The sequence below is a fragment of the Choloepus didactylus genome, chromosome 2, assembly GCF_015220235.1.
Source record: "Choloepus didactylus isolate mChoDid1 chromosome 2, mChoDid1.pri, whole genome shotgun sequence".
Lineage (NCBI taxonomy): Eukaryota > Metazoa > Chordata > Mammalia > Pilosa > Megalonychidae > Choloepus > Choloepus didactylus.
In genome coordinates this window covers 230554947-230569310 of record NC_051308.1, presented here as the reverse complement: position 1 = coordinate 230569310, position 14364 = coordinate 230554947, and the positions used below count along the sequence as shown (strand labels likewise).

Below are 14364 nucleotides of genomic sequence, written 5' to 3'. Positions count from 1 at the left end.
TCCTGCTGAAAAGCTGTCTGTGCCTTTTGCATCTGCTGGCCCAGCCTCTTCCTTCTAGCAGGTGGCACATTCACTGCAGCCCTCTTCTCTTTTCAGGCCGCAAACAAGCAGAGGAGGGAGCAGCAGCGACTGGAGAAGAAGAAACGGCAGGAGGAGAGGCACCGGCAGAAAGCCCTCGAGAGCAGGAGTGGCCACAGGGACAACAACAGGCGTGAAGCGGATGTGAATACGCAGGTCACCTTGGTGAAGACCTTTGCTGCTCTCAACATCTGACTCTGGCCTCCTGGGAGCTGTAATGAGCTGATGGAAAGTGGAATGCTGTACACCACGCTTTCCAGTGAGGCCGTCCTTTTGAAAACTGAAACACAGCCAACAAAGTCCACATATAAACTTACACACTGAATTAGTTTCCTCCAAGCTGCCTCTCTTTTTTTTTTTTTTTTTTTTAAGTTTCATTAGTGATGTGTTTTATTTTATGAAAGTGCAGCAAAGCCATTCATTTTCCATAATAATTAGGTCAGGAAAACCTTTTTTTATGTGTGGCTTTACTTGCCCTGAGAATCAGAGTTCAGTGACTCTGGGATCTTTCCTTAATAGTTGGGGTGAGTTTTGCTGTAATTGTTCATGAAGTGGTTTAGATTAATTGTTAGAAATTCAGAATGACCAGTTTTCTTTGTTCCCTTTAACTTTCAAATAGATATTAACATACAGGGTAGTTTGTAAATGATCTCCAACTCAGGAACACATTTAGATTTAATTTTTTTCTAATCCAAGTTATTCAGAAAATAATTCAGGAAATGTTTTCCCAAAGTAATGTGATGCTGGGGCTGTGACCTATAGTCAGGGTGGAAATTAACAACTCCGTTTCTTCTCTTCCTGATTCTGATGTTATTTCAGCTGGGTTGCAGGTGCTGTTAGTTTGTTTGCATTCAAGCCATATGATAAATGCACCTGACTGTTCATTAGGCCTGGGCCTTGGCAGGAAACGCCATAGTGTTGTTGAGTTTTTGGTACCTATTTCTTGGCAATGTGAGGGTGGCCTGTTCCTGTTTATTATACACTTCTGGGATTCTAGTCCAGAGTTTTAAAGTGAGGAATCAAGGAGTTTCTGGGTTTTTGCCTAGGAAGAGTCTCAAGAGTTATTTTCTTTTATAGGGGGAGAAGGTCTAGAAGAATGTCTGTATTGTCATGTTCACATTTTACCTAATTGTTTTCTTCCCTACTATTCTAGACTTAGAAAGACACCAGAGAAACAAAGATAACTTGACCTTTTCGGTTCTTAAATTTTGCTAGTATTTTGGAAGTGAACTCCTGTAAAATGCTGCATTTATTTCTTTTTATTTAAGCCCTGTTTAGGATTTTGATGTTGGAAAAGCTCTTCTGGCACCATCCAGAAGTTGTCAGTGACTTAGGCTAGGCCATCAGAGCAGAGAAGATACTTGGATAAAACTTTTGAATGACTACACAGTTCTGAAATTGGCAGACTTGGGCAGTTCAGAGATGTCATTCCTAAAACTTTGAGTTAGGTGGATGTGAATTTTAAAACTAATGCATGAGGTGGCCAACCTTGGATAATATTTGCCCTTTGGGCACTTAATATTTAGGCAGATAATATATGCTGAGTCAGAAGTAAATTATTAGTTCTTTCCCCATCCTCTCAAATCTCAAAGTTACACAAATTCCCAGGAGAAGGGAAAACTATATAAAACAATTTTGACATGTATAGAAATATCATTGTCTGGGCTGGCCCTGGATTCATTGAGTTGTCTTTATTAGCAGGCTATTTGCTATCTTAGGTTTTAATTATGTATTTTAATTTTTTGTTTGCTTGAATTTTGAAGACTTTTTATGGTTGGAGCTTCAGTGGTCTCTTGGAATTGCTCCCAGAACTTCTTCCTGGGTGTAGTACATTGTAATATTTAGCAGATTTTTAAAAACTGCACAGGTTACTAGAGTTTGAGGCTCTAGTAGTCAGTCCAGACAAGTGAAGGCTCTCTTTAGCCTTACTGTCTATAAGGGATTGGGATCCAGTGCTTTAAGATCTATTATTCCGTTGGCTTTCAACTCTGAGCAAGATTCCTGACTGTGACAGAGCTTTTCTGAATGAACATTCCTCTCAGAAAGATTGAGGTTGTATACCAGAAATTCAGCAGAATTATATGTCAGAATATCTTAAGGGAGACTAATTATCAGAAGTTGTAGAATTGCTTTTCTTATGTGGTTAATGAAGTTGGACTTGGTCCTATTGGGCTTTAGAAGTTTTAGAAGCTTCTAAAATGTTATTAAAGAATGTTGGGAAAATTTATTTAAAAATTACCTAATTCTGATAAAAAGCCTCAGCATTCCTGGGGTAAAATAAGAGTAGTTTTAAAAACTAATCAAATGGTTTCAGTGATTTTCGTTTACTACCATTTCACAGCTTTCCAGTTATAATTGGTCTGTGTTTGGCTAATATGCTGATTGTTGGGAGTTGGATACATGTGTCCAACTTTAGTGGTATCTTCTAGCTAATGGTGTGAATTTAGAATTCACTGCCTCAGTTTCACTGAAGTGTGTGATAGATGGACCCCCTATTCTTAATTGCCTTAATGGACACTTGAGAATTACGTTATTAGCAGTCAAAAGGGAGGCCCAATGTGCTTAGTCCTGGATGACTGTTGCCAGTAACTGGGACCCTAGTATAGTTACTCAGGTGAACTCTGTTGGCGGCCACATCTCTCTCAACTTACGTTTGGGTGGTTAGAGATTTATGTTCATGGGATTGTCTCCTCAGCTTTCAGTGAGGCCAGGGAAAGAGGGCAGAACAGTGTCCTTAGCTGCTTTTTAGTCCTATAAACTGTTATATGTGTTTTTTAAAAGATTTTTTAAAGGTCAAAATAAGAAAAAATTTTAGTGGTAACAGTTTTGAACTAGAGAGCTAGATGTATTAAAACAACTTAGAATCACAACTTCTAAATAATATATTTGCTGCCTGGAGACATTAGAGAATTAGGATGTATAGGTATATTTAATTTTTCAATAATATGAATATATGCTTTCAGAAGCTAAGTCAGGTTGAGGAATTGTGGCAGAAAGAAGAATTTTAAATATTGGTTGAGTTTGTCTATAAACTTTTATAAGCTCTAAAAACATTTCAAACCCATTTTGATTATAGGGGCTCATGAAGTGGGATCTCCCTTGTGGGGCAGCTAGAGCTGGGCTTAGAGGGAACCTTTTTGTAGGTAATTTATAACACCCTGCCTTCCCCAGGGAACTTTTACAATGTGAAATGTATGATGTGGGTGGGATGGGGCAGAGATGAGGAGAGGGACATATTAAGTGGCAGAGAGAGTTACATGTTATGTAGGTAGACAGCAGGTGGACTTTGGCATTGAACTGCACTTGCAGTGAGTCCCTGTAGTCAGGTTTCTTTCATCCTGAGACACTCTCTAGACACTGCCTGGATTTTACTGGATCAACACAGGTTGCTCTCAGTTTACCTCTGTGAAACATTCAACTCAAATACTGTTGTTGGTTAAAGGAAACTTCAATTCCTAGTCAGAGTTGACTGAAAGTCACACCGACCTAAAAGGTCTTTGCGGGCGGGAAGAGAATGGAGCTTCTTAATTTTAGTGTGTCACATCTGTGGCCCTCTCTGACTCCCATTTTGGCTCTTCACTTTTTTACCTCAAGGCTCTGCCTCTCTATATCAAACCTTTAGACTCAGAATCTGATGTAGGTTGTCTGTGTTTTGTCATTCTCATTTTTCACAGTTCCGTTCATCTCAGCTTTCAGAGCAGGTGTTGGGAAAACTCTGGGGCCTTCCATCAGTTGTTCTGAGGTGACTTACTAATGGCGCTTTTTACAAGGTACTATTTTCTGACTCGAAAGTAAATTGTATTTTTCCTTTGACATTGTTGAACTGAAGCTCTTTCCACATCTAGACACTTCTAAAATATAACAAAGATGGCTATTTAAATTATAGCAAATCTTCTGTCATCACATATTAGAAAGGGGAAAATCAGTAATTTCTTTGAAAGTGGAAATACTGTTTAATGTCACTCACAAAGTATGTGTACGGTTGTGTGACTCAAAATGTACACTACTGAGACTGGAGCCCCAGAAGGAGCTGTTCCTTGTGTACCACCTGGCCCTGTTCTTTCCCAAGGTGAAACCTCAGGCTCCCAACTATTTCTTCTAAGGGATTATTTTCTATAGTATCTCTACTTAACTGTCCTAATTAGGACTACTTTGTAGCTCACTTAAAATGTTTAGCATTCTTGCAAAGATAATTGAGAATGGGCTTTTCCCATTGTAAAGAGTATATTTCCATAAAACATGAACTTCTGCATAGGGATTTTAAGAGTATACCTGAGATGCAGAATTTCTGCTTACTGTGCTGGTAGTTGTGGAGGGTGATTGTCACTGGACACAACTGTGGTGTGCCTGTTGGCGTACGGCAGGTCACTGTTGCTATCCGTTCATGACAATCATTTGAGTACAGTTGCAGACGTCAGCCTGTTTTGGTCCCTTGACCAAAACTTGAGAAATGCTACCAGTGGGCTTCGCACATCTTTGTCCTCTTAGGTTTGTTTTCCATGGCAGAAAGGGCCCTCGGTCTCCCTGGCTGCCACCCCAGCATCCTTCACCAGCACTGAGCTCCGTGAAAGGGAAAGAGCCAGGAGTCAGACTTGAAACCTACTATGCTCCTCTTTCTGCTGTGGAAGTGCTGCTGTTATAGTCCCTTTATTAAGAAGGGCCAGTGTGTCTGTAAAGAAGGAGCCTTCTCTTTTTTTCTGATTGCACTATACTTATTCTAGCTTCAGTTTGGAGATACTTAAGACCTCCATGGGGTCATGATCCATAGACTTAGCAAGTCTTGCCTTATCTATGGAGCTTGGTGGTGAGAAATGTGAACATTGTCTGATGTCCATAGTTGATTTCCCCTAGTTTTTTTCTTTTCTTTTCATGGATTGTGTGAATCTGTTTTGTTTTTTATTTACCAAAGTACTGTATTTGGCTATTTGCAGTGTTTCTTTTTTTGTTTTTAATCTTCAATACTTGGTGCAATAGAAGCTGCAAATATGTGCCACTTTATCTATGAAATGGAGTTTTATATATCAATAAATTCTTGGTTTAAAAACAAAGTTTCAAGTTGTTTTTATCAATATCTGATCTGACTACTGTTTAAGTGAACAAGACTGAGAGAGCAGGATAGAAAATATTCTGTTTAGAGATCTTTGCATGAAAGATGTGTGTTTATATCAGATTGAGTGTTGTTCCAGTTGTCATTTGGCATCTGACTGTTTAAAACACCTGAGTGTTAGCTTTAGTACAGGTGAGTACAGCCCCCACACATGTTGGCAGTCACTTGTAAGGACTGAGCACCTGAGATTTCTGCTTGATATCTAGAAACATCTCTGATAATTTGGAGTTGTCTATAGCTGAAGCAGCTGTCTCTGGCTGGGATTCCTCTATAACTCTTAGTTGGTTTGATGCTATTCAAGGAGGAGGCGCACTCCTCCTGACACCCATGGGCAGGAGCATGGACTGGAGCATTGACTCACCTTGACAAGGGGTCTTTGTTCACAGAAGGGGAGGGTGGTCAAAGAAAGCCAAAGAGCGGGAAATCCCTCAGCACATCCAGCACGTCCCAGTCCTGGACCTGGGCCTACGAGGGCTCTGGCCAGTCAAGAGGTGCTGGCTTGCTAGGCCTTGCTGTGTCCTGATTCCAGCCTCAAGTCTCTCCCACTTTTTTGTTCCTAATTTTGTACTATCAAGCAACCTTTGAAAAGGTTCCCCAGTACCTTGATACCAAAAGGGGCTGGGGCAGGGTGGTACTCTGAATGAAAGAAAAATATTTTGGCCACTTGATGCGGTTCTCCCATGGTCACTTAAACTGTCTTTCTCATGTGATTTTAGCCTCAGTCTAAGGCTGAGAGTATGATCATCTCTGGGTGGACAAACACTACCTAGTTCCTGAGCCTGAGGCCCGAGGCTCAAATTCCAGACCCCAGTAGCCCAAAAGGTTCTTTCAGAAAGATCCTGCTAGGACTAGTGTTGTCCCAATTTAGGTGTTCCCCACTTCTCCCTTGAGAAATGGTGACTTTTTGGTTCCATCACTGCATGGATTCCGCCGGGGCTGGTGACCACCTGCTAGGGCTCTAGAGGGGCTTCCCGCCTGGGCTGGAGTTGGACCAGGTGACCTGTAAGGTCTTTTCTGTCTGTGAGATTTGATGAGTCTCTTAAGGACAGAGAAAAGTATTCAGGCCAGATAGGGAATAAATAAACATGACGTTTATTCATAATTTCCTCGGGTACTTGCTCTGGATGAGTGACAATTTGTGATCACAAAGAGTGGAACACCATAAGGGGGAGAGCAGCTGTGCTTGTGTCCCTCCTTGGCAGCTTATGGCTGTCCAGGAGAAAGCAGGTTGAAATCTCAGGGGTTTCAAGTTACCCCATTCACCAGGCACCATCACAAGCCCCCCCCCCCCCCCCGCCGTTTGTCCTTTCTCTTCCCCCCAATGCATATAAACAGAATGGTTTAAGATACAATAAAAATTTCTCATAAAATGTCCTATTCCAATATGGTTTTGATTGGAGTGCTAGACACAATGGACCCTCTGACTGGAGGAATGCAGAGAGATTGGAACCAACCCTCCAATTTCATCGATTCTGGCTTAGCAGAAGGAACAACTTTCCACCTTGGAGAAATTTGTCCAAACCTCTCTAAGGTAGGGGTGCTCCAAATCTCAAGAACCCTCTACTATTCAATTCATCTGTCCAAACATGCAAGGATCCATTCAACATTCATTGAACCTCTACTGTTTATGTCCTTATTTCTGGGCATTGAATCAGACTTTGCCCTAAAAAAGTTTCCACTGAGGAGTGGAAGTAGACAAGTAGCTATGTTCCAGATCCAAGGAGGATACGAGCCATAAAGGAGGCACTGCTAAGAGGGCTGAGTTCAGAAGGGAAATTATGGAAAGCTTGGTGGTGGAAGTGACATTTGGACTAGACTTGGATGCAGACGTGGAAATAGGGAGCAAAGGTTTTGGGGCCAATGGACCAGCATAAGCAAAGCCCTCCAGTGGGAGGTCGCAGGTGTTCAGGAGAATTTATTAAGGATATACAATTTAGTGTGGAGAAAGACTGGGGACTTCTTTCTTCAAATACTTCTCATGAGCCTTTTGCTTCTGAAAGAGTGGTGCTCTGTTGGCTGAGTGAATTTCAAAGATGAGGTGTATGGAGTCCATCCTGACCACAGTTTTATGGCTTTGGAGTTGGATTGCATGGGCATTACATTTTGACCTTGAACACATTACAGGTAGCAGCCCTCTGGGAAAAGTGCTGCCCACCATCTCTTCAGCCAATTTTACTTCTTTGCCTTTGGGGAAGGTCCATCAGCTCAGGGGCACAAAAAGTTAATGCTTTTCAAACATGTGCCCATTTAAGATAAGTGAGAATTCAGATGGTAGTGAGCCAAGGGGCTGTTCAGATAAATTAGGATCATATTTAACATATGTGATTCCACTTTCCTAAAATAATTCCAATTCATGTCTCCATTGATTCAATTGAACAAATATTTAGCACCTACTTTGTGATAGGTGCAGTAGAGGGGGCAAAAATACATAAGTTGACCTAGCACAGACAGGGCATCTACGTGTCCCAGGCACTTGGAATACATTGTTTCACTTAAACCTTAAAACCATCCCTTGAGGTTGATGGTTCTATCCCCATTTTATACAAGAAGATAATAATATATAATTGGCCCAAGATCACAGATAGTAGCAGAAGCAGGATTTGAACCCTGGGCTGACTGCCTCCACCATATACAAGAACTAGGAAATCATAACCAGACTCTTCAGCCAACTCAGGAGTTCCAATGTGATTTCAAATCATTCATTCATCAAGTCTTAATTGAGCCCTTTGTGCATCATAGCTTTGGGTGCTAAGTGGGAACAAAAAGCAAAAACAATCCAAATCCTGTCATCAAAATTGGGAGAAACAAGTCATGAAACATCGGGTAACAAAGCCCCCTTCCCAGCCATCCATTAGCCCTCTTTCCTCATTCATTCATTCACTGGTTCATTCATTCCATGAGTTAATACAGAACACTTAGAACAGTGCCTGATAAATGCCAGTTTCTTAATAAATGTTAGCTATTGCTATGACTGTCATTCACTCAGAGAACATGAATACTTACTATGTGCTAGGCATTATTTTGTATACTTTGAGGCATGCTAACTTATTTAAACCTTGCAACAAGTAACCTGCCAGGGAAATGTCATTGTGCCATTTTACAAATGCGAAAGCAAGGCTGTGGCTATAGATCAGTGCTTCTCGGATTTTAATGCTCACATGAATCCCCTGGGGGTCTTGTTAACATACGGACTCTGATTCAGCAGGTCTGGGGTGGGGTCCAAGATTCTGCATTTCTAACAAGATCCCTGGTGATGCCTATGCTGCTGTAAGGAGGCTCCAGAATAGATGTGCGGCTGCTAAAGGCAGAGCAGGGGTGCACTTGGAACCTCCGACTTCAAGAGCAAGGTTCTCCTTTCTTTTCAGAGTCCTTTTCACTAATTTGCAGGTGGAAATTAAGTGTTTGTACTATACACCCATGAGCACACAAATGAATTTAGACCCATTGATTCATTCATCAAACATTTATTGAGCACTGGGAAAATGAAGGTTAAGACCTGGTCAAGGGACTAATGGGGATTGTTCCTATGTTCCAATTTATGGTTACACAACTGTGAGATCATCAGTTTCCCATCCCATTGGTGCCTAAAATCCACCATGCCCAGAACATAACCTCTCTCCATCTTGCTGAAGTCAGCTCCTTCGGCCAGTGTTTCCTATTTCCGCAGAGATACCATCATTCTAAGATGATTGTAGAACTTATTTGGTGATTCTGTAGCATATTTATTCTTGAAAATGAGAAGGTTTCAAAATCACTAGCCCAGAACCATATTTTTCCCACCGGCTAGAGGGAAATCCAGACTTAAGTTGAATTTAGGTTTCTTTTTAGTATCCTGAATAAAATGGACACTAGAGGGCGCCTCAGGACCACTTTCCCCACAACCCATTTTTGTTTTGAGACATTGTCTTCTGACGTCATGCCCAGTGATGCTCTAATGAGGATTTGCGTCAGTTGCGGCCCCCTTCTTTTCCTTTGAAAGTTAGGACAACTCATTCCTTTGATTTTGCCACACTCCTCCGTGCCCCCAAAGTCCCGCATGTTGTACATATGCCAGGGAAAGGAAGAAGGGAGTGAAGGTTTATTGAAGGTCTACTGTGAGCTTTGTCTCCAGCAAAGCGTTCTCTCATGCTTCATCTCCATGAAAAGGCTCACCACAATCCCTTAATCTTTTATTAGCGTGTTAAGGATAGTGAAGATATTCTACCTATATTTAGGAGTAAAATCTGCTGAAGAGTCTGTATTCCACCTGGTGGGAATTCTCTGATCCATCAAATTCTTCAAGGCACCAGAGCCAGATGGCTGGAGTCTGCCCGATAATGTTAAAATCTTTCCTCCTCTCTCCCGTTAGTGGCAGCCTGACCCTGGCTCGCGTTTCCTAACTGCGGACCGCCCCGGCCTCTGTGTTCTTTCCAAGATGACAAGTGGTCAGTCCAGTGAACATGGGCACAGCAGAGGGGCAGAGGATGACAAAGACTCATGGAGAAATGAAGGGACTGGCTGGGAGTTGGGATGCCAGCCTCAGGTGAGAGGGTCCCCTCTCTGGATGCCGCCCGTCACAGAAGGGGATTGAATGAGATGATCCCAGAGCTCCTTTTCACTCTCGGACCAGACTTGAACTGCTGATGGTGGGGGTTTGAGGCCTGATGACATGGTGGGACAGTATTTTTAGATTGGTAGTTTTCATCCTTCTCACATGATGCCACATGACCAGAAATAGTCCTGCCAGAGATTGCTGTTTTTGTCTTGGATAGGATTTATAGAATCTTAGAAAAAGAAAATCGCAGAAACTTACTATAATGGAAAATTAAAAGGGCAGAAAGTTGGAATTGCACAGCAGGGGCCTCCATGTCTGATTAATTCCCAGTGCTTTGCATATTGCTGGCACATAGTAGGTGCTCAAAAAACGAATGAATGAATGAAACTAGACTAATAGAGTCTTAGAATAATAGAATCTGAGAATCAAAGAATGTTAGAATTACAGGGAAACATTATCCACTTATTCAGAAGAGGGAGCTGAGATCCCAGCGGTGGCTGAGTCTTCTGGTGCTGAGGTCCCTTGGCTCCCAGATGGGCTGCCCCTAAGGGGAAGATGTGGCCTGGGAGGCTAACGATGGTCCAGGTCACAGTCTGGGGGCTCTTGGTGAGGGATGGGTTTCCAGGAGAAGGATTTTTCAGAGCAAGGGGAAGCAAGATTATATTTTGCTTCTGGAGCCAATGTTCTCCAGGCCTGGGGCTATAGCGGCCTGAGTAGGGGCATCGGAAGGCCCCAGGGATGAGGCCAGGCGCAGGCTCAGCAGGGCGGGGTGGGTCCGGTGCACAGCTTGTTGGGGTAATGGGCGTATTTGTGGTCGTAGGTGCCCAGGGTGTGTCGAAAGCAGAGTGCAGCCCTCTTGTCACACTCGCAGGTGTGCTGCTGGCAGGCGGTTCTGCCGGCTGGATGGGACAATCGGAGTCAGGCTCCCTGCTCCCAGGCACGGATGTGACAGCTCCTGGCTGCTCTGGGTCCCCCGCGCTCGACCCCATTCTGGGGGCCCACTCTCTGGGGGATGTTTCAGGGGTAAGAGACAACGGCAGGGCAGGGCCTGGGAGGGCCTGCCAGGGCCAACACACTGGGAAGGCCCCAAAGGCTGCCCTAACTGCTGCTCCTTCCTCCCCCAAGCCCACACTGGCTCTTCTTGGTCGCTCCTGCCGGGGAGATCATTTGATTCACTCATTCTCAACCTACTCCCAGTCCAGGGGGGTTTATAGGATGCTCCCTCCCTCAGCTGAGTGCTGGGACTGCTGGCATCGAGCAGAAAGGGGAAGTGATGAAATGACAGCAACCCAGCTCCAGGTGGCTGGGCTGGAGGGGGACCTCCTCATGGTCCTCTGCCTGCCCCCGTCACAGCGGACAGAGCCCTCTGTCCTGGCATTTCCCTTGGGGCCCCCTCTTCCAGCACAAGGCCTGGGAAGCAGACCTAGCTCCACCCCACCCCCTGAGCCACTGGGACCCGCACTGTTGTCTCTTCCTTCTCTGCAGCTGCCCCTCTGCCAATGTAGCCCTGGCTCCTTTTTGTTTGCATGAGGACATCTCACAGCTAAGAAACGTCCAGGGCACCTCGTTTTACCTTAACGGTCAGGCTCCATTTTCTGTTGGGTTCTATCCACATCTGCTATTTCAGCAAATGCAGCCATGGCAGGAGCTTAACAGTCCTGGCAGTCACCCTGTTTTGGAGGTTCTTACCAGGAGCTGGACTAGGCTGAATGTGGGGTGATTATCTCCATTTGATAAATGAGGACGTGGAGAATTTTGAGTGTTTATGTCACTTGCCCAAAGTCACAGAGAGGGTAGAAGGTGAAGCTCTTTGGAGACTGACATCTCTCCTCACTCATCCTCTCAGTGCGGTCCCTGACAGGTTGTCACCCTGGCATTGCATGAACTCCAGTGACAGGGAGCTCACTACTCAAAAAATCTGTCCTGCTGAGTGGCTGCTCCAGGGGCAAGAATTCTGAGCCAGCCAGGAGCTCTGGTCCTGGTTCTGCCTCTGCAGCCACACCTGCCCTTCCCCCAGGACACACGTTAGAGATCTGACCTGAGGCTTCTCCTCTGACCCTCCAAGATCTTTCTGCTGTGCCTCCTGCCCCCTGGGTCCAGCCCTCCTTGCAGGTTACTACTTGCTTTGCAGCAGGAACAAGGCTGGGTTCTCTGAACTAGGCTCCCTCTACGGGGCAGGGCTGCGTGGAGCCACCCACATTCTCGTTGGTTCTGCCTGAGGTTGGGCTGCCTCCCCCTGGGACCGAGGGCCATGTTGATGGGCCAGGTGAGCATCTGGGCCGATGCCCAGGCCTCTCTACACTCACATGATGACAGGAGACCCCACCCCTCCAGCCCCAGGTCGGGCCCTGATGACCCTCAAGGTCACCATCAGGAGGGGGTCCTGCCCGAAGCTGTCCCCCAGGTGTCCTGGGTCACCCAGGGCTGTTCACTTACCACAGAAGATGCTGTGCCTGCTGACAGAGAAAAGGTACTTTTCCAGTTTGGGCTCACAGCCCAGCTTCTTCAGGTGCCCATAGCAGCAGTCGTGGGCATGGCAGCACCTGTGAGGTCACGGTCAACCTGGAGCGGCCTGTGAGCCAGGTGGCCTGGGGGCTCCAAAGAGGCTACAAAGATAGGCTCCAAAGAGGGGCTCCAAAGAGGCCCTGGAGGGCCAGCCCACACTTCCTAGGTGTCCCCAGAGGTCCCCAGCTCCTCCATCCCCCAGACAGGGCCCCCGGCTGGGTTGCCTCCTCACCAGTCGGTGGGGTCCACTGGCCAGTGGGAGCCGCCGATGCCGCAGTAGCAGCCGTAGTCGTTGTAGTCCAGCGCCGGCTTCCCCGTCACCCTCTCGATCATCACCCCAAACTGCACCAGGTTCCCGCTGGCCAGGGCCACTGTGGGGAGGGAGGGCTGAGGCCACCGGACCCCTTAGGGTGTCTCACCCAGGGTCTGGTGTCTACAGCCAGCTCCCTCTGACGGCCCCTCAGATCCGGTTCCTGGCATCTCTACAGCTGACAGCGGCCCTCAGCCCCCCAAGAGCACCCCACTCCCGGTGACAGCCAGGACAGTAACAGGACTTCCACGTGGCGCCCAGCACACCCCAAGCCCCTTTGCCCTCACCCCCACCGTGATAGGCATCCCATCTCCCCATCCTTTCCTCTACTGTCACCCCATCTGGGGGCTCCCACCAGCCCTTCAAATCTCTCCCAAAGAATCCTGATGGCCTCTGTAGGTGGCAGCCCCCCTCCCTGCAGGAGCACCTAGCCCCCTCCCCAGTCTCACTGGATGCCAATGGGCCTGTTTCCTGACCGTGTGGACCTCCCCGAATTCTTCCAGGTTCTCCTGACACAGCAATGGGGCGGCTGTGGGTTTGAGCCAAAAAACGGGAGCTAGGGTGGGGTGGGTGGAGCCAGGACCTGGGGCCCATGTGCTCTCAGTGCTCCCCACACCCCTCCCCCCAACCCCCCAATTCCACCCCAGCCGCGTCCCTGCCTTCTCTCCCCTCCCTCTGGCCAGGGCTGGCCTCAGGATGACCCTGGCGTCAGGTTAGGTCGGGGGTGGCTTCCAGCTCTTGGCACCTACCACAGCCTCCCTGGAAGCCAGGCTGGACACAGCTCAGGAACATCGGGGTTCCTAGGTGGGATGGGGGAGGGTGATGCTCACGGAGGCCACTTACCCAGGAGGCAAAGGAAGGTCAGGGCAGGGGCAGGCTCCATGCTGGGGGAGCCAGATGCAGCAGCAGGGAGAAAGGAAGTGACAGGGGAGCCTCTGATCTCAGGGCACCTCCCCAATTAGTTAAATACCCTGGTCCTGTCCACTCCCCATCATTAACCCCCAAATGCCCAGTGATGCAACACTTCCAGGTCTGACACTTTGGTCGAGTCCCCAGGGGAGGAGCCCGCTGGGGGTGGGGGTGGGCTGTGGGCTCTGCTCCCAGGGAGGTTTTTTTTTTTTTGCAGGGGGTGTGGGGAGCTAATTCTGCGGCTCCCTTTTTCTCACCACTCTCCCCATTACCCACCCTTTCCAAATATCATCATACTGGCCCCATTTATAGAGCCATGAGCCAGGTGCTGTGCCAGGTATTTTATATTCTTGTTCTCTTTTCCTCACTCCCATTTTACTGATGCAGCAACTGAGGTCCACAGAGGCTAAGAGATTTGACTTCATATTGCACGAAGTGCCAAGTGCCCTGTCTGCCCTCTTTCCTTCTTCAACATGCCCTCGCTCCCTGGTCCTCCCCAGCTGCCCCTCCACCCCCTGCCCTCCATGTCACCTGCAGGGAGAGTGCAAACATGCTGAGCAACTCCATGCAGTCACACAGCAGGCCCTGGGGCCCAGGAAAGCCATTTGTTCCAGAACAGATAGGGCAGAGGTTGGGGGTGCAGCAGCGGGACAGAGGGGTGTTTCTTTATTGTTTTTTCCTAGGTGGGTCCCTGCTTATTTGGCAAGCAGTGAACATGTCCCTAGATGTGACTTTTTATATGACTTTTGTCACAAGGAGCAAAAATGCTCCTAGATACGATTTCTCTTTCCCCAAGTCCCCTTGCAAAGTGGCTGCTGTAGAAATAGACTTTGAGTCAGTGGAAACCCACACTCCAGCAGGGACAGGAAACTTTGGTCCTTTTGATTTCATCTTAGCGGCTTGCTGGGGGAAACAGTAGCA

General features: G+C 46.8%; 2 protein-coding genes across 2 annotated transcripts in view; one reads left to right on the top strand and one right to left on the bottom strand.

Annotated features, from left to right (window-relative positions):
* OTUD3 (OTU deubiquitinase 3) overlaps positions 1–5084 on the top strand; it is a 58897-nt gene extending 53813 nt beyond the window's left edge. Inside the window, exon 8 of the mRNA XM_037828331.1 lies at positions 97–5084. Coding sequence (XP_037684259.1) covers positions 97–273 — 177 coding nt within the window. The 3' untranslated portion in view covers positions 274–5084. The remainder of the gene's footprint in view (positions 1–96) is intronic.
* Positions 5085–10475: 5391 nt separating this feature from the next.
* Positions 10476–13417, bottom strand: PLA2G2E (phospholipase A2 group IIE). Its single transcript, XM_037818648.1, has 4 exons — positions 13378–13417; positions 12457–12595; positions 12156–12262; positions 10476–10618 (listed from the first exon to the last, which is right to left on the bottom strand). The coding sequence occupies exons 1-4, from the start codon at positions 13415–13417 to the stop codon at positions 10476–10478; spliced, it is 429 nt and encodes a 142-aa protein (XP_037674576.1).
* Positions 13418–14364: the final 947 nt, after the last annotated feature.